The 22072-nt window shown below is 39.1% G+C and overlaps 1 protein-coding gene across 2 annotated transcripts; it reads left to right on the forward strand.

The window, feature by feature from the left end:
* The first annotated feature begins 3864 nt into the window (after nt 1–3864).
* On the forward strand, nt 3865–7631 carry LOC104421465 (non-specific phospholipase C2). 2 transcript variants are annotated; one of them, XM_039303821.1, is made up of 4 exons: nt 3865–4487; nt 5264–5871; nt 6706–6897; nt 7092–7631. In XM_039303821.1, the coding sequence occupies exons 1-4, from the start codon at nt 3982–3984 to the stop codon at nt 7385–7387; spliced, it is 1602 nt and encodes a 533-aa protein (XP_039159755.1). In that variant the 5' UTR covers nt 3865–3981; the 3' UTR covers nt 7388–7631. The 2 variants fall into 2 exon arrangements, with proteins under 2 accessions (XP_039159755.1, XP_010031720.2); XM_010033418.3 differs by having other exon boundaries at nt 3866–4487; nt 6718–6897.
* Nucleotides 7632–22072: the final 14441 nt, after the last annotated feature.

The following is a 22072-nucleotide window of genomic DNA, read 5'->3' on the forward strand; positions in this document are numbered from 1 at the left end:
ATCTTTAGTGGAATTTTAGAAAAGATTATACGAGAAATCCCAAATTTTGCATATGGAATGTAATCAAGGCTTAAATTTTTCCATGAGATTGATTGAGTCTTAACCTTTTGCAAAATGTACAATCGTGTACATATTATAAATAGCACCTAAAATTGATTACGATTTACTAAGAAAGGACTTATATTTTTACGTTGCACTTTTCCACATAATTTTAACTTCAATTGCATTTTTTTTTTATATAAAAGTTGATTTAATTAAACCAATTGAAAGGTCCATCCTTCAATTATAAACATTTGAAGCGTTTACAAACCAATTGCATTCCGTACATAAAGAATTGAATATATTGAGTAATGTGAAATTATTTTCCAAAGTCTTTTTATTTGCGAGTCTGTAAATTCGAAATATTTATATGTTATATAAATAAATAAAAAATATTCAGTTAGTCCTAAATTTTCCTTGCAAACTATTAAAAAAGTTAGTAATTTCATAAAAGTATTGGTAAGTTATCATCGATAAATTACCTGAAAATAAAGCCACCAGTCATTTTAATTAACTAACGGTTCTTTCACAATTCTATGAACTAATTGAAATTTATTATTATAGTTTAAAAAATCCATTTTTTTTCGGTGTGGGCCATTATTATGCTCGAAAATGATTTCTAATCTTGAGTTAAGTTATCGGATACTACAAAACAAAAAAAAAAAGAAAAAGAACTTTTCGTGTGGTCCTAATCCTTAAATAATTCGTTACAATCACTTTGCCTTTTGGGAAGGACGTGCCTTTCCCTTTCATCGATGTCTACGGGCACGCGAGTGAGATTTTTTTTTTTTTTTTTTTTTGGTCTTAGGAATGGATATCCTTAAAAGACACTTCTATGGATAAGTACATTAAAAGTATCAAAAATTATGTATAACATTTACTTTAATGTTAAAAATTTATTTTAAATCACTTAAATACTAAGAATTTTGAAAATATCAATTTAATTGATTGGAAATTCGACGTGACTTTTTTTTATTAATTTCTTAAGTTGACGTGGCTCGTCAGAGAGTCTAGTCAATATCTAAAGCAAGAAATGATATGTTGCATTTCTCCTCAAATAAAAACCCTAATTTGCTAAATTGAAAGAAATCCCCAATTTTAAACCTTAAATAGCCATCAAATGAATCCTCTCAACTCGATCGGCCATGCTCTGGCAACTTGCTGGTGGCAAGCCACGAAGAACCTGCTCTACCTGGTCATCCCAACCTTCGCTATCATAAATTCTTGTCCCACCCAACAAAGAGAAGATCAAATCTCAGCTTCATTTTTGGTCTCAACAGAACAAAACAGGGAGCCAAACACTGTCTAGTCTATGGACGATGATGGAGTTGCAATTTGTTACTAGACCAAGGATAGAAATTCAATTATCACTGCTGATATTGCTCAACCAGATCTGGTGGCGACAACCGGTGACATCGACACTCGTCCATACACGAGTCGGTATTGCTCAACCAAATCTGGTGGCGACAACTAGTGGCGACGATGGAGGAGGGGCGGGAGTCGAACTTGGAGAGAAGGGATGACCAGATGGGTTTTTTTCAAGCGGGATCAGAGGCGTTTGGGTGAGGGAGAAGGCGGACACCATTACAGAAGGTAACGGAGGAGAGATGAAAAAAAATGCCAATATTTTCTTTCTTCTATGTTGAACAGCAGCCAAGAAAGTCCACAAGGACTGATTTTAAAATAAAAATAAAAATGCCAAATCATATTAAATTTTTAATTATAAAAGTCACGACATGTTTTAATCGAAAATTTTGGTCAGAGGCACTTAAGTAATCGTTTTTCTCTATTTGGCACTTAAGTGAATCGATGAAAACTTTTGGTATTAAAATGATTGCCGTATATAACTTTTGACACTTCTGATGCACTTCTTCCGCACTTCTACGTATCCTCGAGGATCGGATTTGATAATATGTCAAAAACTTTTGAAGTATTTATGGGCTAGCACATTTTAGTGGCGGTACAATAAAATGCACTTTGGTACAATTTATCGTGCTCATTTTAACATCCCTCCTAATTAATTTTCATTGGGTCTTTCTCTGTTACCAACAAATGTCTTGGTGTTTCACCATTTAATTAATAAATGATCAATGACATCTTTTCCAATTAGGGTACACCTAAATTGACGCTGGCTTTTTGCATTTATACTTAAACGAATCATCATTCTCTGACTTATGGCCATATTGTGATATAGTAACGCGCATCTTCACACACGATCGCCCTTCCATTAGAACAACTGTGATGGCCGTCCCCCTTGGCAAGCGCGTTGATCATGGGATTCCATTCCCTAGTTTAAGATTCAATCCATAAGTACATCCAATACCGATAATCTTATCTTAAAAATTCAAATCAACAGGCTGCGACCAATCAATTAAGATATATTAACTACTTATAAACACATCAATTCTCCGAAACTCGATGGATCGTAATTTTCCTACTCCAGAGGAGCTCAGCATCATCCCATTTCATTAAGCTTAGGATGATCCGAAGTTTGTCCGGAAGAAGCCGTGCTGTCATCAACCTTTTCTCCATCCTTTCAACTCAAAACGTTTCTCCAGACAAAGAAAGCATAGGGCATTTCCTCGTCAAGACAATGTATAGTGAATCTTCTCATTTCTGATTGGCCAGCTATTTCATTCCCGCCCTAACTTTGTTCGGTAAATCGAGTATGTCACAAAAAACCCTCTCCTATCAAAATTTCAATCATATTCACGACCCCGAATAGCAAGTCTCGCACGGTACTCTGTCTCGACCACTAGATTACATAATTCGCACGTAAATGGCAGCTGACATTTCATGACCGTAACGAAGGCGGGTTCGCACAATCCGAGCATGTGTGCAAATCTTTTGAATTCACGCTCTTTCACTCACCATAGTAATCGAGCTCAAGCGGTGTACTAAAAACGTCAAACTTTGTCCATTTAAATTAGATTGACACGGTCTCAATTGTTACATTGCCAATAAATGGAGGAAATATTATAACGTAATGCTATCCCAATCCCACCCTTCTTCCCACCAAAAAGCAAGTCTCGCACATTCAGGTGATCTTGCTCTGTTTTGACCGTTAGATCACATCAATCGCACGTAAATGACGCATAGTTCGCACATAAATGGAGCACTTGTGTGAAGCTTTTGAATTCATGCACTCTCACTTGCCATAGCAATTGAGCTCGGGTGGTGTATTGCAAACTTTGTCCATTTAAATTAGATTGACACGATCTTAATTATTACATTGCCAATCAATAGAGGAGACCTTCTCCCCACTGAAAAGTAAGTCTCGCACACATCCGTTAAGGTAATCTTGCTCCGTCTTGACTATTAGATCACATAATTCATACGTAAATGGCATGTGAGAGTTCGCACAATCTAAGTGCTCATGCAAATCTTTTGAATTCACGCTCTCTCACTTGCCATAGCAATCGAGCTCTGGTGTACTAAAAATGTCAAATTTTGTCCATTTAAATTAGATTCACTTGCCATAACAATCGAGCTTTGATGTACTAAAAATGTCAAACTTTATCCATTTAAATTAGATTGGTACGACTTTAATTATTACATTGCCAATCAATTGAGGGTTCACACATCCGATTGTGTGAACCCTTACATAACTCTCGTGTAAGGGTTCGTACAATCCTAGCACTTGCGCCCATCTTTCGAATTCACTCAGGCTCTCTCTCACTTGCCGTAAAGGTAAACTTTGTACATTTAAACTAGACCGACACCACCTCAATTATCTCAGTCTCAATCAAGCTGTCTTATTTCCATTCTTCTATCCCCCAAAAGGGAAAAAAATTAATTTGGACATAATAAAAGGACAGAAAAGGATATTACCAAACATGTCCCCCTTTGTCCGCTCCTCATTTCCCCAGGTTCACGCCCTTCCTCTCACTCCCTCCTCGAGCTTCGAAATCTGCAGAAAAATCCTGTCTTTTCATTTTAAGAATGTCTGACCGGAAGAAAAGAAGCTCGCTCTCTCCGGCCGCCGCCGCCCTCCTCCTCCTCCTCCTCCTCGCCGCCGCCGCCTTCTCCTCCCGCGCCGCGGCGGCGGCCCAGAGCCCCATCAAGACGGTGGTCGTCCTGGTGATGGAGAACCGGTCCTTCGACCACATGCTGGGGTGGATGAAGCGCCTCAACCCGGCCATCGACGGCGTCGACGGCTCCGAGTCGAACCCGCTCTCCACCTCCGACCCCAAATCCACCCGGTTCCACTTCGACGACCGCTCCCACTACGTGGACCCGGACCCGGGCCACTCGTTCCAGGCGATCCGGGAGCAGATATTCGGGTCGAACGACACGTCGGCCGACCCGCCTCCGATGCAGGGGTTCGCGCAGCAGGCCTACTCGATGGACCCGTCCATGAACATGTCGCGGAGCGTGATGAGCGGGTTCCACCCGGACATGGTCGCCGTCTACAAGGCCCTCGTCTCCGAGTTCGCCGTCTTCGACAGGTTTCGCTCTCTCTCTCTCTTTCCGACGTCAGATGATAATGCAGTCCCGCAGATAATCCGTTCGTTTCAACGTGAAAACGATATTTTTCTCCATTTCCTCGTCAAGATTGAAAATATTATTTAGAATTCGAAGAAATTCGAATATATTACATCTCTCTCTATATTCGACTGACAAGTCTGAAGTTGGTTCAACCAAATCAAGTGCGATTTGTCGTCACACATCTCGAGACAAGACAGGGGGGGCATTCTTCTATTGTTGGCGCGAGCGTTCCCACCTAGGAAAAAATCTTAGCTCGATTCACATGCGCCCCTGCAAAAAGCGGGCCTCACGTGGAGCCATCTCATGAAGTCGTCCTTTTTTCTTAAATTTGTTTTAGTAATTGTTTTTTAAGATTAAAATGGTATTTATATCTCGAAGAAAACTTAAAGTGGGAGAGGAGAGAGAGAGAGAGAGAGAGAGGATCTTCTTGGTTTGATGCGGGATCATAGCGTAGAAAGTTGCAGTTACTATATAAGATTTAGAGCTGTAGAATGAGATGGCACTAGTAACGTCCGACGAGAATTCAAGTCACATAGCAAAAATCTTCGTACGTTTGATTGATGCTAGACATTGACAGAGAAAAGGAAGTGCTTTTAATTGCGACTGTCAGATCCGTGAGGAAGTGTTTTTTGCTCGAATTTAACTGTTAATTCAAAAAGAGTAAAAACATTTTCCGAATCATTTATATTTCAACATTTTCACAGTCTGATTTGATTAATTAAACACATGCTACTAGATGGTTCGCGTCCGTGCCGTCGTCGACCCAGCCGAACCGCCTCTACGTGCACTCCGGCACGTCGGGAGGCGCCACCAGCAACATCCCTGCCCTCCTCGCCCTGGGCTACCCGCAGCGCACCATCTTCGAGAACCTCGACGACGCCGGGCTCTCCTTCAGGATTTACTACCAGAACATCCCCGCCACGCTCTTCTACCGCAACCTCCGGAAGCTCAAGTACGTCCCCAAGTTCCGCTCGTACAGCGCCTCATTCGCGGCGGACGCGAGGCAGGGGAACCTCCCGAACTACGCCGTCATCGAGCAGCGCTACATGGACACCAAGGAGGAGCCCGCCACGGATGACCACCCGTCGCACGACGTGTACCAGGGGCAGATGTTCGTGAAGGAGGTGTACGAGACGCTCAGGGCGAGCCCGCAGTGGAACCAGACGCTGCTGCTGATCACGTACGACGAGCACGGCGGGTTCTTCGATCATGTTCCCACGCCGGTCCGTGGGGTCCCCAGCCCGGACGGCATCGTGGGGCCCGAGCCCTTCAACTTCACGTTCAACCGGCTGGGTGTGAGGGTCCCCACCATTGCGGCTTCGCCTTGGATCGAAAAGGGCACCGGTACGTTTTCTTATCACTCTCCCATTTACTTAGAAGCGTGATTGAATATGAATGAGCCTATCAGAATGTGCGTGGATAGTAATTTCCGAGCAATCAGCTCTGTAAGTATCCAGTCGCAGATCACGGTGAAATATATGTAGTGGTTGGTGGAGTTCAATGTGATCAGCGCGCCGGATGGTAATTTCTCCGTGGACCACCTGTTCCAGTTTCCTAATAATGAGCCGGTGAAGGTGCTAGGCCACATATTTTCTCGTGATCAATGGCTTCTTTAGTTTTTCCTTTTTTCCTCTGCTTTCTTTCACCTATTCCTGTCATCATATTTAGCCTTTAAACCAGGAGGACAGATGTGGGAAAGAGATTGACCTCATTAAATGGGTCACTACAATACACAAATAACGAAAGAATGGCGTGCAAGTAACTCAAGCTTTTTCCTTCCGGTTTTGCTTTGTTAAAAACAGTGAGCTGATGGTCCTTTGGGCCCTGGTCGGTGAACTGTCCTTCTCTTTTCCAGCTCTTTCTTTCTTTGTCCATTTGCTCTACTTGCAAAAGTAATGCTTGTTATTGATGTTTAGTCACTTTATCTCTGCCGACAGAACACTGGAATGTGAACGGAACTTGGGTTTACTTTCATGAAAGAGATTTTCCTTCCTGTAGTGAACTTGATAAAAAAGTGGGTGGTCCTTTAACTTTAAAATCACTAGTGTCATTCACTTTGGTCATTTGGATGATTCTGCCATCTATACTACACATTTTGATAATGATAGAAGAACTTTGTTGACTGAATAACCAAAGTTTGCAGTTCTGTATACACTGTTGTTCATGCTCTCATGAAAGAAAAAATTGCAGTCGTCCATGGGCCCAACGGCTCGCCCTTTCCGACGTCTGAGTACGAGCACTCCTCAATCCCTGCAACAGTCAAGAAGCTTTTTAACCTCAGTGCGCCTTTCCTCACTAAGCGAGACGCATGGGCTGGCACGTTCGAGGGCATCGTGCAAACACGCACTGAACCGAGAACTGATTGTCCAGGTTTGATGACAAATGCACTGATTATTTCCAGAGTCAGAACATAGATCAATTCATGTATATGTTAATGCACAATAGTTGTCATTTGTCGATGCATAAGCACGGAATTTCAGAAACAACATCATAACTAGTATTTGATGAATTGGCCGAGTGCCTTAAAGTGAACACGCGTAATTTGTATTTGAACATGCCGACAGAGAAACTCCCGACTCCAGTCAAGATCAGGAAAGGCGAGGCTAATGAAGATGCCAAGCCAAGCGAATTCCAGCAGGAGCTCTTGCAGCTCGCAGCGGTGCTGAAGGGTGATCACATTTTCACAAGTTACCCGGAGAGGTTCGGGAAGGAGATGACCGTCAAAGAAGGGAAGGAGTACATGGAGGACGCAGTCAAGAGTTTCTTTGAGGCGAGTCTTTATGCCAAGAAAATGGGTGTTGATCGAGAGCAGATTGTGAAGATGAGGCCTTCACTCACCACAAGACCATCAAAACCCTGAAACACAGACACCACTGCAGATGCTATACAAAAGCCTAGCAGAATTGTTTAAGCGTTGTAAAAAACCAAAAAAATAAATAAAATCCAAAGTTCTTTTTAGGTCAGAAAAATCTAAGGTTCACCCGCAACAAAAAAGTGAGCAACAGAGGAAGGTGGCAACAGAGGAAGGTGATTATTGTTTGCAAGTTTTCTCGTTTCATCACAGTTGCACGGGTCATAGCAAATATTTGACATGCTATTTGTCATTATCTTTTGTTCTTAGGCTTCGCGCAGGAACTTACTAATGTTCATCAGTTCATCCCCGTTCAGCCAATCCATACTTCGTTTCTGTCCATCGAGAACATTCGGTCGACACAACCCTCCGAGCCTCTCAAAACTTTTGCCGCGACCGGTGCTGCAATTGGTTTTATACAGAATAAGGAAAATAACCGGTATTGCATAACTGTCCCAGCATTTTCAATAAATCTATTGTGTGGCTTGGGCTTGTTTAGCTGGCCGAGCCGCCCATACTTTTCCGTGACATTAGATCACCGTTGGGTCGTTCCTAAAGAGAACCGCCAAATAACAGCAAAAAGAGGATATGCGCAGTTCTGTAATGATTTTCACATGGCAGGTTAGCCTCTATTTAGCGTTTCCCATCGAGGAATATTAGCGGTGGCCTCATTCACCATCTTCACCAGTCGGACCTGCAAGAAAATTAGACGAGGAAAAAATGTGAGAGAGTATCGCCTTCCCATCTGGTTGTTGTAAAAGTGGGATGTAGCCAGCACAAGATCAACGACCCCGCTGTACAAAGAGAGACAAAATTCTACCAAGTTTTTGTTACTCGTATCTCTAGCATCCTTCCAAAGGCCTTACCGGTTTCGGGGTCGTTTGTCATTCTTAAAGAGACATCATCCATGTAGGTGCAATTTCCACAGAAATAGACTGGATCAAAATTTAAGTGAACATGAAATCGGAGGAATATGGACTGTCCTGATTTCTGGGCAACATCACAGAATGTATCAATACAGATTTTGGTTCACATAAACAAAGAAAAAAAGAATACATCCTTAGTATCACGTAAAACTGCCACGTTTGAACTTTGAAACGTAAAATTCAGAAGGTATTCTTTAGAGAGAGGGAAGAAAAAACAATCTCCCCAATTGGTGGTTGGGGCGTCCTGGTAGGGAGGGAGCTGGTGGCGGATTGTGAACCTATTTCGTCGATCCAAGATCCTACAACAAAATATCTTTCACCAGTATTATATTTTGATTTTTATTAAAGGAAACTCAAGTTCTGTGTTAGTTTTGAATAGAGAGGGTCAAACGTGAATGAGATTATATCTATTATATAATCTTAAATTTAGAAGTCACTTAACATGCTTAACATAAGCTCATAACCAATGATAATCAATGTTGAAATCTAATTAACGATTCAATCCGGACTCACTATAAGATAATAATGAAAGCCCATTAAAATTAAAATGGTTTATGTTATATGAAGATGATTCAACAACAAATGGGTATTAACTAAAGTGCCCAGAAAGCATTGCTTTCAAATAAATTCGAGGACACAAAGGTCAGAAGCTCAATCAACAATGCTGGACAGCTAGAATGACACCTAGTAGACACTATTTGTAGGAGGATATGAGAATGCAATGTCAAAATTTAATTGATTATGCTAGACAAATGAGAATAACACCTAGTTCTAGATGGATATAAGGATATAATACCAGAATCTAATCAACAATGCTAGATAGTGATGACAATACCTAGTGAATACTACTCCTAGATGGATGTAAAGATATAATGCTTAAATCTAAACGACAACAGTGATGACAATACTTAGTGAACAATGCTCTAGGATTGATATAAGGACACAACATTGGAATCTACTCAATGACACTGGATGGTGAGTTAGCATTGGAATCTAATCATTGGTACCAAGAATTAAGCAACTAATTCAGTAGCACGGGCTGCGATAAGGGCTCGCACTACTTGGGATATAGGCACTAGTCGGAATTGAATCTATGACGAGAATCTTAAGTTACAATTAAGCTAGACTAAGCAAAGATAAAATGTAAAATAAAGCAATTTTGTGTGTTGTTTGGGGGGTCTCTCTATTGGGTCACCTGCGATATTTATAAGTTAATTGGGGTAACCGTCGATGGTCAATTGCTTCCTCCTCAATAGTCACTCCACATTCTATGCTGAACTGCCTTATCATATCTTGTTACTTTATGACCTGTTTGACAATGCTCTTATGACTTGTCCAATAAGTATTAACTGTTCCTCTTGAGTTTGGCGCCCTTTCAAGTATTATCTCCAGCTCAAATTTGCCATCAATGTTATGTCTTCAACAGCGTCTCTTGGTTTGAACACGTGATGATCAACTGTTTCATCATAGAATTGTGTATCTCTACTTGTAGGTCCAACAAAACCTAACCTAAGGGTTCTTGAAAACCTTGGCTAATTTTCGTCTTCATGATCACTATGGGCTGGGCTGATGCAAATCATAACCACACGCGGCAGCGAGGGTGATTTTAAAGGTTTCTATCCCAATGACCAACATGTGATTGTTGGGATTTTTTTGGGTGTCAATGGAATTGAAAGACGTGATTGTGTCCGGAGGTGCCGGTGGCTAGTCGATGATGGGTGTAGTGTGGAAGAAGGTTGGACTAGAAGAGCTAGAAGTCGTCTTAAGTCATCCATTAGGATTTTAGTTTGATCTGTCTTCCACTTTTGAGGATGTAGCCTTTGATTTAACAGAAGCTCCAAAACAGGAAATGCTTTTTGTAGTTTACGTTGTTTCGTTCTTTGAGTCCTGGGTTTGTTTCGCCGAAGCATAAGGTGAAAATGAAGTCTGGGATCGATTTTTCAGTCCGCACCTTAAGAGAACATCTGACAGAAATCGGAGGGGCGTCCGTGTTTGTGCATTTTCTTTGATAGCTGCTGGGTACACTTTCACTGCGATGGAGTACAGCATACATTCTCGTAAAATCATAAATCTTGTGTAAAAATGGAATCTAATCTTAAATCTTTTGATTAGGTCCCGAAGTTTTATACATTTTTTCAAAATGCATGGTCAAGTCCTTTCCATGAAGAGTACCTGAAACTGTTTGCATGTCACTCAAAAAGTACTTACATGGCATTTTTCAGTTGCACTTCTAAACATAGTTTTAAATTTAATAGCGTTTTTTTTAAAATAAAAATTGATTTAATTGAACCAACTAAAAGGTTTGTCATGTGATACTATTTTTTATACAGGTTTAGGATTTTATTGAGATGATTGAATGTTTAGAACAAAGAGTCGAGTATAATGAATAAAAGATAAAATACTTTTCCAAAACCCAAAAAAAGAAACCATTGTTTTGGATAGCTCAACACATACACCTAGTCAAATATTGGCAAAGTCTTTTATTTGTGAGTATGTAAATTGAAATATTTATAAGTTATATAATAATAAAAAACAAATCGAAAAATGTAATAAATAACAAAATGTTAAGAAAGTTAGTAGTTCCATAGGATAGAAGGGATTCTTCTTCTGTTCAGTTTATTTTTATTTTTTAATTTTACCAACAATTCTTTGACACTTTTTCAAACTCACTGAAATTTATCGTTATAAAAAAAAAAAAAATTCAGCGCGGGCCAGTAGAATTATGCTCGAAAATGATTTTTACCCTTGAGTTTAACTTTTCGAATCTTACAAAATAATAATAATAATAATAATAATAATAATTGGGTGGTCCTAATCCTTATATAACTCGTCTCAATCACTTTGCCTTTGGGAAGGATATGACTTTCCCTTTCATCGTCGTCTACATGTACGCTAGTGAGAATGGACAATTCTTTACTGTCACGCTTCACTAATTTCGATACCGTAAGGATCGTCAAAGTATATGGAACGAATATTCTTATGTGGATTGAGTTCTAAAATATCAGAGATAGTAGATCACAAGTAAATGAGTTTCGTTGTTACATCGGCACTTTTCGAAATATCTGTGAGATAGAGCATAAAATATACTTTGGTACAATTTCCCTTACTCAATTTGACATCTCGCTTTCCCTGTGTTGCCAACAAATACTTTGATCTTTCACCAGTTAATTTAGAAATGGTTATGGCAACTTTTCTAATTAGGACACTCCCAAAGCCGAGACTAGTACATGCACTATATCAAAATAAATCATTGTTCTCAACTCAGGACCGTATTACTTGTTGTAATATAATACTTGGAGACAATGGGATCTTGTAAATTAAATCAATGTGAAATCACTAGAGAAATAAATAAGAAATAATAGGACATTAAAAATTTACATAATTCGATCCGAATATCAATACCTAAATTTACGGGAAGAATTAGCAACAAATAATTCATTATAATAAAAGAATTAGAGTTATAATCACTTACACATTTGAGTATTTTCTATACTTAAATTTAAGTTCAAATCCAAAAATATTTTCAAATAAAGATGTAAACTCAAAGCATAAAATCAACACATGCTCAAGCTCAAGCGATATCTTCTATGCTCGTATGGCGACTTGCTTTTTAGTGTGCGGCTCTCGCTTTGTGCGGCTCCAAGGACATCATCGTGTTTGCAGCTCTCCTTCGGCTTAAAGGAATCGCAAAGGATCTTTTTAACCCTTTTATATGGCTTTCGAAGGATACAGGGAGACGTAACTTCTTTCTTGGTAAAATCTTTTCTGCCCCTTATTTTGTCCTTTAGTGCAAAACAAATCCAAGCCAATTCATACGTTGCAATATTTCATCCTGGATAGTTACGGAGATCCGACGCCCAAAAACAAGAAAACTAAGTCTGATTTGGACAGGAAATAACAAATTTTAAATTAATCAAAATCCTTCTACGGATCAAGTTCTGTAAAAATTCAAACTAGAGACATAATTTAACAATTTTTCATATTCACTCAACATTTGAAATCAAGTTATAATATTCATTATCAATATTGCTCTCTCAATGTCTCAATAGACACTCACTCTCCACAGACGACAATAAAGCTTGAGCTTCATCAGAGGAACATGCTTAATTATCATGTCTACCGGGTTATTTGCCGTAACAATCCTTTTCACAGTAACATTATCCTTAGGTAAAACATCTCAAATGAAGTGGTACTAATGTTGATATACTTCGTTCGCTTATGATAAACTAAATTATATGCCAAATATATCGCACATTGGTTATCGCAGTGTATATTAACACTTCTCTGATCTAACCCAAAGTCTGAAAGTAAACTTCATAATATATCGCCACATTCACTACAAAGGTTAATACCATGCACTTTGTCTCAATCAAGGATAAGACAATGTGATTCTATAAGGACGCTTGCCAACTAACTTAGCGTAAACACTTACCTTGCTAAGGATCTACAATCATCTAAGTTATCGTTGTGATCCAAATTTACAAAACTAGTGGTCTTATACCCACATCCATTGCCCCTCTCAAAAATTTGAGAATTCACTTTACAGCTTTCCAATGAACTTTATCAAGATACTTCATATACTAACTAACTGCGCTTATTGCTTGTGAAATATCATGCCTAGTGCATATCATAGCATACCTAATATTATTCACGGCACTAGAATAAGGAACACGGAATATATGCTCCTCCTCTTTTTCAGTCTGTAGTGATAATTTATCTGCATTTAAATTACTTCGCTAAGGTGTAATTATAGATTTCATTGATTACATATTAAAACGTGTTATAATCTTCTCAATATATCTCTTTTGGGACAGACATAAAACTCTAGTAGCCCAATCATGCAAAATCTCCATATTTAATATTTTCTTTACAATACTTAAATCTTTTATCTCGAACTCATCATTTAACTACCTCTTCAACACATCGATATCATACATATTCTTAATTGCAACATATAAGAGTAGATAAATCAAAGAACCATTCTCCAATTTCCTAAAATAAATATAGCTATCCATTTGACTTTTCAAGTAGTCTTGACTGCTTATACGGACTAGGAGATTGTTTTAACCAACATAAATATTTCTATAATAAGTAAACATGATCTTCCTTATTCGGAATAACAAATCTCTCTAGTTGTGTCATGTAAATTTGTTCCTCCAACTCACCGTGATGAAACGTAGCTTTTACATCTAGCTATTTTAATTTGAGATTTTGTTAAGAAACTAGATAAGTAAAACACGAAAAATGTATGTCTTACCATAAGAGAGAACACCTCATTGTAGTTAGTGCCCTCACGCTGTATATATTCCTTCGCTACAAGTCTTGCCTTATACCTCACTATCTCAACATTGAGAATGCACTCATTCTGTTTAAAGACTCATTTACTTTCGACAATCTTCTAGCTCTTTGATACTTTGATTAGTTCCCAAATCTAATTTCGATGGAATGATTCAATCTCTTCACTCATAACCCCTAGTCATTGTGACAACTCCCTACTAGCCATCGCCTCAACATAAGATAAAGGCTAATCTATCTCCATCTCGTCACCTACAATCAATGCATAAAATAATCTTTGTATAATCATAACGTACCAATAATTTAACTTGTCTTCTCTATCTATCTACAGCTATTGTGTATTGCGGTTTTGCTAGTTGTTCATTATCATCGACTTCAAGAATTACAACCTCATCTGCAGTCTCAACTTCTATTACTTTCATGATCTTCGAAGTCTCCACCTGAAACTCCACCTCACTAATAACAACATGATATTTCTTTATTACTATGTCTCATAACTCTTTTATTGAAGAATTGCAATCTCATCTTATTGATTAGAAAATCGGGTGACCTTTCATCCCATATGCATAGCCCAAAAATATGCACTTCATCACCCCAGAAATATGCACTTCTTCGCCCTCGACTCAAGCTCACTATCATTCGCATGATCATATGCAAGGATCCAAATATACAATCAACGGGTTTCCTCGACTATATTTCCTCAGGAGTCTTCTACTTGATAATAGATGATAATATTTAATCAAGTAACATGACATGTTCACTACTTTGGAACAAATTCCTTGCCAAGTCCTATAAGTGAAAGCATGCATCGAGCTCACGCAAGCAAAGTTCTATCCTTCTATTCTGCTACGCCATTCTAATGTGGTGTCCTAGGTATTGTACAATGTCTCACCATTCCTTTTTTTCTCGCAAAACTCAATAAAATTCTTACCAAAGAACTCCATGTCATTATCAGTTCTTAAGCACTTTATTTGTATATTTGACTACTTCTCAATTAATGCCTTAGATTTATCGAACCAATCAAACACATCATACTTGTGCTTCAAATAGTATATTCATACCTTCTTCGAATAATCGTTGATAAATGTCAATATATATCGAGTACCTCATTTTGAAAGAACTGGAGATAGGCCCCAGTTATCCAAATGAATGTATTCAATTGGTCATTTGGTCAAATCAATAGTTATAGTAAACTTAATTCGGCATTACTTCCCAAAGATGTAGTACTCACATACCCTTTTTTTTTTATACCTTTCAACAACCCATTTCACTTAGTATCGTCATATCCACCTCACTCAAGTGCCCTAAACGCAAATGCCATAACCAAGCTAGGTCAAAGTCTAACTCACCTGATGAAATTGTAGCGGTTCAATCACGGTCTCTTCCAATAGATGATAGAGAGTATTTACTTTCTTCTTTTCATTATTGTCATGACATTTCAAGAGCTCTTTAGTATTCCACATTTAGCGGTATACATTTACCTAATGTTATCGAGTGTCCCTAGAGAAATAAGATTATTCTTGAGCTCTAGTACATGCCTTATGTTTGTCAATGTGCACACCACCCTATTGTGCATCCGAATCTGAATTGTTTCTATTCTCATAGCCTTGCAGGTTATATTATTCCCCAAAAAACTCTTGTAACATCTGCAATTTGATAAGTAACAAGCCAATTCTTATGAAGCATTATATGATAAAAACACCATGAATCTAGTACCCATTCATCTCCTGAAAAACTAGTAGTCGCACATAAAACAATTTCTGCATCACTAGCGCTTCCCTCGACAACGTTCGCCCCACTATTTATGACATTTTGTTTATCACATTTATTCTTCCGCTTCGAACAATCTCTCCTAACATGCCTCTCTTCATGATACTTAAAGCACTTCGCGTGTCCTTTAAACTTTCTATGGCGTGATTTGAACCTACTTTTACCTCTGCTGCCACTAAACCCTCAATGATGTTCTTTATCCTGAATTATTAGTGTTTACACTACTCTTTACGCTAAACTGTCATCTTATAACTTTTTCTGTCACTTCTTAGAGAATAACGTAGACTTTACCTTTTTGAAATAATCGTAGTACGCCCCTACAATAGTGAATCAGTAAAGTGTTCTCACGAGTCTAATAAAGAAGTTAAAAACATTATGCCTTGTTCTTCATCATCAAGTATCTTACGGATGCTCCTCAAATCCATTGTGAGTTTATTAAATTCATTTAGGTGGGATTTGATAAACGTACATTTAGTATATCTTCAACATATTGATAATGCTAGTACAAGTACCTAGAGGGGGGTGAATAGGTTTATGAAAATTTTCTTGAAGATTGCACAATACTTAGACAGATGAAGTATTAAAAATCAATCGTAAGACCGAGTAAAGGAAAGAGAGAATTAAACACGAGGTTTATAGTGGTTCGGCTTGATTCAAGCCTACGTCCACTCTTCGCACCGACAGCCGATTGGCTGGATTCCACTATGAACAAAGACATGTTACGGTGTTGATCTTCCTTGATTTTCGATGTAGATGATCTACTACACTCGCTCAAGGTATCACCAAGTATAAACACTCTCTGTGTATACAATTTCGCTCGAACCGTATTGACTAACAATCAAGGTTCTTCGAGACTACTGGAATTTTTCTATCGATCACACACTTAAAACAATTAGAACGTCTTCCTTTTATACTCCTTTATGCCATCATAGCCGTTGGCACTTACCAAAGGAATTCCTCCAATCTACCCGTTGGACGAAATCAATTAAGAAGATCATCCGAGCTATTTAAGGAATCGATGATAGCCCATCAATCATGTTTGCCCATACAATCAAGATTTTGGTTTCCAAGAATAGAACATTCCAAGAATGTTTCGTCGACCATCGGATCTTTAATTGTTCTTAGATAAGAATCAAAAAATCCGAAGTGATATCCAACCAAGGGATCTTTTCCAGAGGATTGGATCGAATCCCCAACCATATACTTCGGCTTCGGATATCCTTCGCCACTGGATTAGAAAGACTGTCAGTGAGAATAGTCTTGAGTCTTGAGTTTTGAGTCTTGATATTACAAAGTCTTGAGACTTTAAACTATCGATATTCGGACTAGACCGATAGAAATGTTTTGTCGCTTCAAAATATTAAGGAAAGATTTCTCCAACAATCTCCCCATTTTTGATGGTGACAAAACTTTCTTGTAGATTTGAACAACTTTGACCCGCAAAAACATTTCTCAAGCAATATGGCTAACTCATAAAAATTAATAAACAACCAGACTCTGCATCCACAGCAAATTGGTTAGTCTTTCATGAGTAATACCATATAACAATACTCGATATAAATGCAACCAGTCAAGCATCAAAATCCACAGCCAATTTAGTCTCACACCCAAGTTCAAGTTCTCAAGTCATACTCAAAAATAAACATAACCACAAAAGTCAAAGTTTTAAAATGATGTTTGTTCAAATTGGTTCTCCCCTTTTTGTCATCATTAAAAAGAGGGTGAGAAATGAGTCATGTCTGCTTGGGAATGCGCACGATCTGGAATTCTCCCATTGACTGGACTACGCCTTCTAGCCTCTTGAAGTCCTCCCTTAGATGAGCTACCTCATCTCCTTTGGCATTGGCTTGAAGTTGCAGAGCGAGGTCTTTCATCTTGTCCTCCGGGGTGATCAAGATGCTTTTCCAGCATTCTTCATGGCTTGAATTTCACAATCGAGCATATATCTAGCCACGCATTTCCGTAAGAATATCCATGATGCGATGAAAATCTGCAGAATTGTCTCGTCCGTGTACCGGCATGAGCTTTTTCAGATGGAGTAAATGTATACGATGGCGCTTCGTATAGTCTTGCAGATTTGGTGTCGACGTATCACCTTCTTCGTGCAATTGAGAAGCCTGAAATTTTCCGGGTCTCTGGAGATTGTCTTGGACCTTCACTATCTCGCAAAGCATGAGGTGTAGTCCTTTCTTGCTCGCCAACTCCCCCCGTCTCTAGGACATCCAAAAGGGAAGAGTGATGATCATGCTCTAGATTTCCCTTCTCTCCGCATTCAGCAGACTTTTCTTTCTCTTCTTCAGCTTCTTTCTCCTTCTCTCTCTGCTCTTCTTCTTCTCTTTGGTTCTTCTGAAGTTCTGTCGGCTGAGAAACAGAACGTCTGGTTCTTGTCAGTGCATGGATAGTAGGATCTTCATCCTCTTCATCTTCATCCTCCAGGATGAGAGATCTTTTCTTCTTTTTCGATGGGGCTCCAATGGCCTCCTTTCCTTTTCTCTTTGAAACAAGGTCCGAACAGAGATTTTACTCGAATTTCTCCATTGCCTTGGAAAGTTCTTGTAGACGCATCTTCGTTAACATCTTCAAACCTACCACCATCTTATCACACGGTTGAACACAAAGAGTTTGAGGCGGTTCAATATTCATGTGTTCAAGATCTTGGTCACCTGCACAGATAAGGCAATTGTCCTTTGTCTTTCGACATTGCTCGTACATATGGAAGAGAATAGTGTGCGGGAGAGAGAACTTTCGCCCCGTGTTGATCGCGTACATCAACTTTGCTTCGTAAAGAGACACGTAAGTCTTTGATGTAGACTTTGGTCTAAGACAGTTGATCACAATCTTATGAAGCACAATGTTGATGCCATTCATCCTGGAATAGGTAACTTTCTTCTCTGCGTCCCTATCTTTGACCAGTTCTAGAGTAGTGCGAGCAGGTGAGACTTTGATTGGTAGATAGCGTCCTCGTTCAACTCCAACTATATCAGCCAACATATTCACATCTACCACGTAGACTTTGTCTCGTACACTAAATGATATTCTATTTGCATCCGAAAGCTAAGATTTGAATAGAAATAAGCGGTCGATGAGCATACCCGTCCGTAGAGTCGAGCAAAATTCTCAAGTTGAAACAAATTCAACTGTTCTCTTAAGTTTATGTTGATGGCGTCCGGGAAGTCAAAATCGACACTTCTAGAGTTTATCACCCCTCTTTTCAACAGCCTCGGAATACACTTTTCTTGATCCTTGGATCTCGAACAAATCCATCTGATTTCCTTTCACCTTTGCTGCCACTCCCATTTTCGGTTGAAATTCAAGGAACATTCTGTCATCATCGTTCCCTTCAATTAAATTTTGTCTGGCATACGAGGATCACTTGGAATGTTCGCAAGTGCTTCCTCCGCTTTTCCTTTCGGGCAATTCCCAATTCCTCCATTTTCTTCAGAAAACGATACTCATTCCCATAATTTTTGTCCTTAAGGAAGTCATCTATATATTTCAATGGAGTACCTGTGCTTTTCAACGCACGATAAAGTTTATACATAAAGGAGGGCTTTTGGACTCTTACTGGGTCGGCATCCTCGATTATCTCTTCTTCCGTAATATGACTTGCACCTTGTGGGGCGGGGAGGCGTTGAATGACGTGGATGAGAGCGAATCGGACTTTGTCGCTGACTTGTTAAGTCTTCTTCCTCAGTGAGATCGAAGTGAGTCGGTCCCTTCTCCATTCTTTGTGGTCCCCTGCTTGCGATTCTTGATGATTTCCTCGAAGAAGACATCTTTCTTTGTCGATTGGAAGATTCCTTCACTTGCTTTCCCAAGAAAATGACCACTTTCTCGACAACGAACAAGCAAAAGAGAAACAAAAGATCGGGAGAAGAGTGCCTTTTAGGGTTTTGAAGATTGGGGAAAAGAAAACCGTATATATATAACTCGTTTTGAAAAGGGAAGTTCAATCGGTGCAAGGAAAGTGAAGGATCACTTCTTTTCAAAATCAATAATCGCCAAAATTATTCTTTTTTTTTAAAAAAAAAAAATCTTCAAATTTCATGCGAATTATAGAATAACCGAACAAAAGATCGTACCTTTTCGAGTTAAAATAACTAAATGAAAATTGTACCTCTTAAATAAAATACAACTTACAGTCTATAGCCACGAATGTCTCGAGTTCGAGGATTTAAAGTCTCGAAAGATTAGAGTCTTAGAGTTGGTGAGTCTCTAGACTTTAACTTCTTCAGCTTCAAAATGTTGAGTCTTGAACGGATAAAGTCGAATTGATTTTTCTCCAAAGGCTTTGTGAATATATCCGCTAGTTGACTCTTTGAATCAACAAATTGAATCGAGATTTCTCCATTTTGAATATGATCTCTAATGAAGTGATGTCGAATCTCAATATGCTTTGCTCTTGAATGAAGGATTGGATTTTTGGTGAGATTGATCGCACCGGTGTTGTCACATCCGATTTCGTGCATGAGTCTTCAATCCCAAAGTCTTGTAGCTGTTGTTTTATCCATAGAATTTGCGAACAGCAGCCTTCCAAGAGCTACATACTCGCTTCGTCGTTGAAAGAGCTACAGTGCTTTGCTTCCTCGAAAACCAAGACATCGTCCCGTTTCCAAGTAGTTGACAAGTTCCAGAGGTGCTTTTTCTATCGACTCCGCAACCGGCCAGATCCGCATCTCGAGTATCCTAGAAGATCAAAGTCTCCCTTCTTGGGATACCGAGACCGATGCTTGAAGATGAGGCAACGTATTTGATAACACGTTTTACAGACCGAAATGGGATTCTCTAGGATCCGATTGAAACCTAGCACAAATGCAAACACTCAACAAAATATCGTGTCTAGAAAAGTAAGATAAAGAAGTGAGCCGATCATGCTTCTGTACAGCTTTTGATCTACTTTCTTCCCTTCTTCATCCTTGTCTATCTTCTGAGAACATGACATTGGTATGTCGGTCTTTTTGCACTTTTCCAATCCAAACCTTTTGACAAGGTCATTCGCATATTTTTCTTGATGAATAAAAGTTCCTTCCTTCATTTGTTTCACTTGGAGTCCAAGAAAGAATGTTAACTCTCCCATCATACTCATTTCAAACTCATCCTGCATAAACTTAGAAAATTTCTTGCATAGACTTTCATTAGGTGATTCAAAAATAATATCGTCCACATATATTTGAACAAGTAAAAAGCTTTTGCTTTCCTTTTTGATAAATAAAGTAGTATCTACTTTACCTTTGACAAAACCATTCTCGTAATAAGAACTTACTTAGTCCGTCGTACCAAGCTCGAGGTGCTTGCTTTAAACCATACAAGGCCTTTTTCGCCGAAGACCGAGTCCGGCTTCTTTGGGTCTTCAAACCCTGTGTGGTTGATCCACATAAACTTCCTCATGGATGAATCCATTTAGGAATGCACTTTTGACGTCCATTTGGAATAACCTGAAATTTTTATAACAAGCAAACGCAAGTAATAGACGAATAGCTTCTAACCTTGCTACCGGAGCGTAAGTCTCATCATAGTCTATTCCTTCTTCTTGCGTATATCCTTTGGCCACGAGTCTTGCTTTGTTTCGTACGACTTTTCCTTCTTCATTCATCTTGTTCCCGAATACCCATTTGGTTCCAATAATGTTTTACCTTTTGGTTTAGATGTCAATTCCCGACATCATTGATGTTGAATTGTTCGAGTTCTTCTTGCATAGCTTCGATCCAACTTTCATCGATAAAGCTTCTTCTATGCTTTTTGGTTCGATTTCAGAAATGAGAGCCACAGCACTAAATTCTTCACGCCTTTTTGATCTGGTGCGGATTCCTTCATTGATTTCGCCAATAATGAGATCTTTAGGATGACCGGATTTATGCTTCCGCATTCTGGGTTGTTCCGCCCGGTTGATGATCTCTTTCTTTGTTTGAATCTTCATGTGCTTCTTGATGTTGGTCTTCCGTAGACCGAGATGCTTCTTGAGTTGTAAGCATTGGAAGGTCGGAGTAGGTTCGACTCTTCATACCGAGTCCTGGCCGGATTCATCTTGCATTGAGTCTTGGAATTTAACATTCGTTGATTCCACCACTGACTGGCTTTTCTTGTTATAAACTCTGTAGGATTTGCTTGATGTAGAATATCCAAGGAAGATGCCTTCATCTGATCTCCAATGCTCTGGGTCTCCCGTTTCCCGTAATGCATGGAGTGCATGAATCGACTTTTGGTATGGCAATTTAGGTAGACCTCGAACAAGCTTCTTTGATGAAATTTTGGCTAATTGTTTCATGTTGACATGGCCAAGCTTTTCGTGCCATAAGACTGCTTCATCTTGAATTGAGATTAGGCATTGTGCTTCATTTGGTTTTACATCAAGAAGGTAGATATTTCCATGCCTTCGACCCATGAAAGACCGAGTTGAGTCTTTGCTAATTCCAGTAACATATGCCTTCTTGAAAGGAGATCTTGAAACCAAAAGATCACACAATTGGCTAATACTTAGAAGATTGTAGTTGAGTCCTTCCACTAGAGAGATATTGCTTATTGTGAGATTTCCAATTTTCACAGTTCCAAATCCCACAATGCTTCCTTTGTCTGTTTCCTCCAAATGAAACTTTTCCACCATTCACTTGAACAAGCTTTATGAAGCAATTTGAGTCTCCCGTCATGTGTCTTGAACATCCGCTGTCAAGATACCACTTAACTTTCTTTTGACAGACCCGCATTC

The sequence above is a fragment of the Eucalyptus grandis genome, chromosome 10, assembly GCF_016545825.1.
Source record: "Eucalyptus grandis isolate ANBG69807.140 chromosome 10, ASM1654582v1, whole genome shotgun sequence".
Lineage (NCBI taxonomy): Eukaryota > Viridiplantae > Streptophyta > Magnoliopsida > Myrtales > Myrtaceae > Eucalyptus > Eucalyptus grandis.

What these genes read in the sequence shown, in the direction of transcription:
- LOC104421465 (XM_039303821.1), top strand. Translation starts at nt 3,982, where the DNA reads ATGTCTGACCGGAAGAAAAGAAGCTCGCTCTCTCCGGCCGCCGCCGCC. An exon ending in GAGTTCGCCGTCTTCGACAG is followed by an intron (nt 4,488 to 5,263) that starts GTTTCGCTCTCT and finishes ACATGCTACTAG; the next exon opens with ATGGTTCGCGTCCGTGCCGT. An exon ending in TTGGATCGAAAAGGGCACCG is followed by an intron (nt 5,872 to 6,705) that starts GTACGTTTTCTT and finishes CTCTCATGAAAG; the next exon opens with AAAAAATTGCAGTCGTCCAT.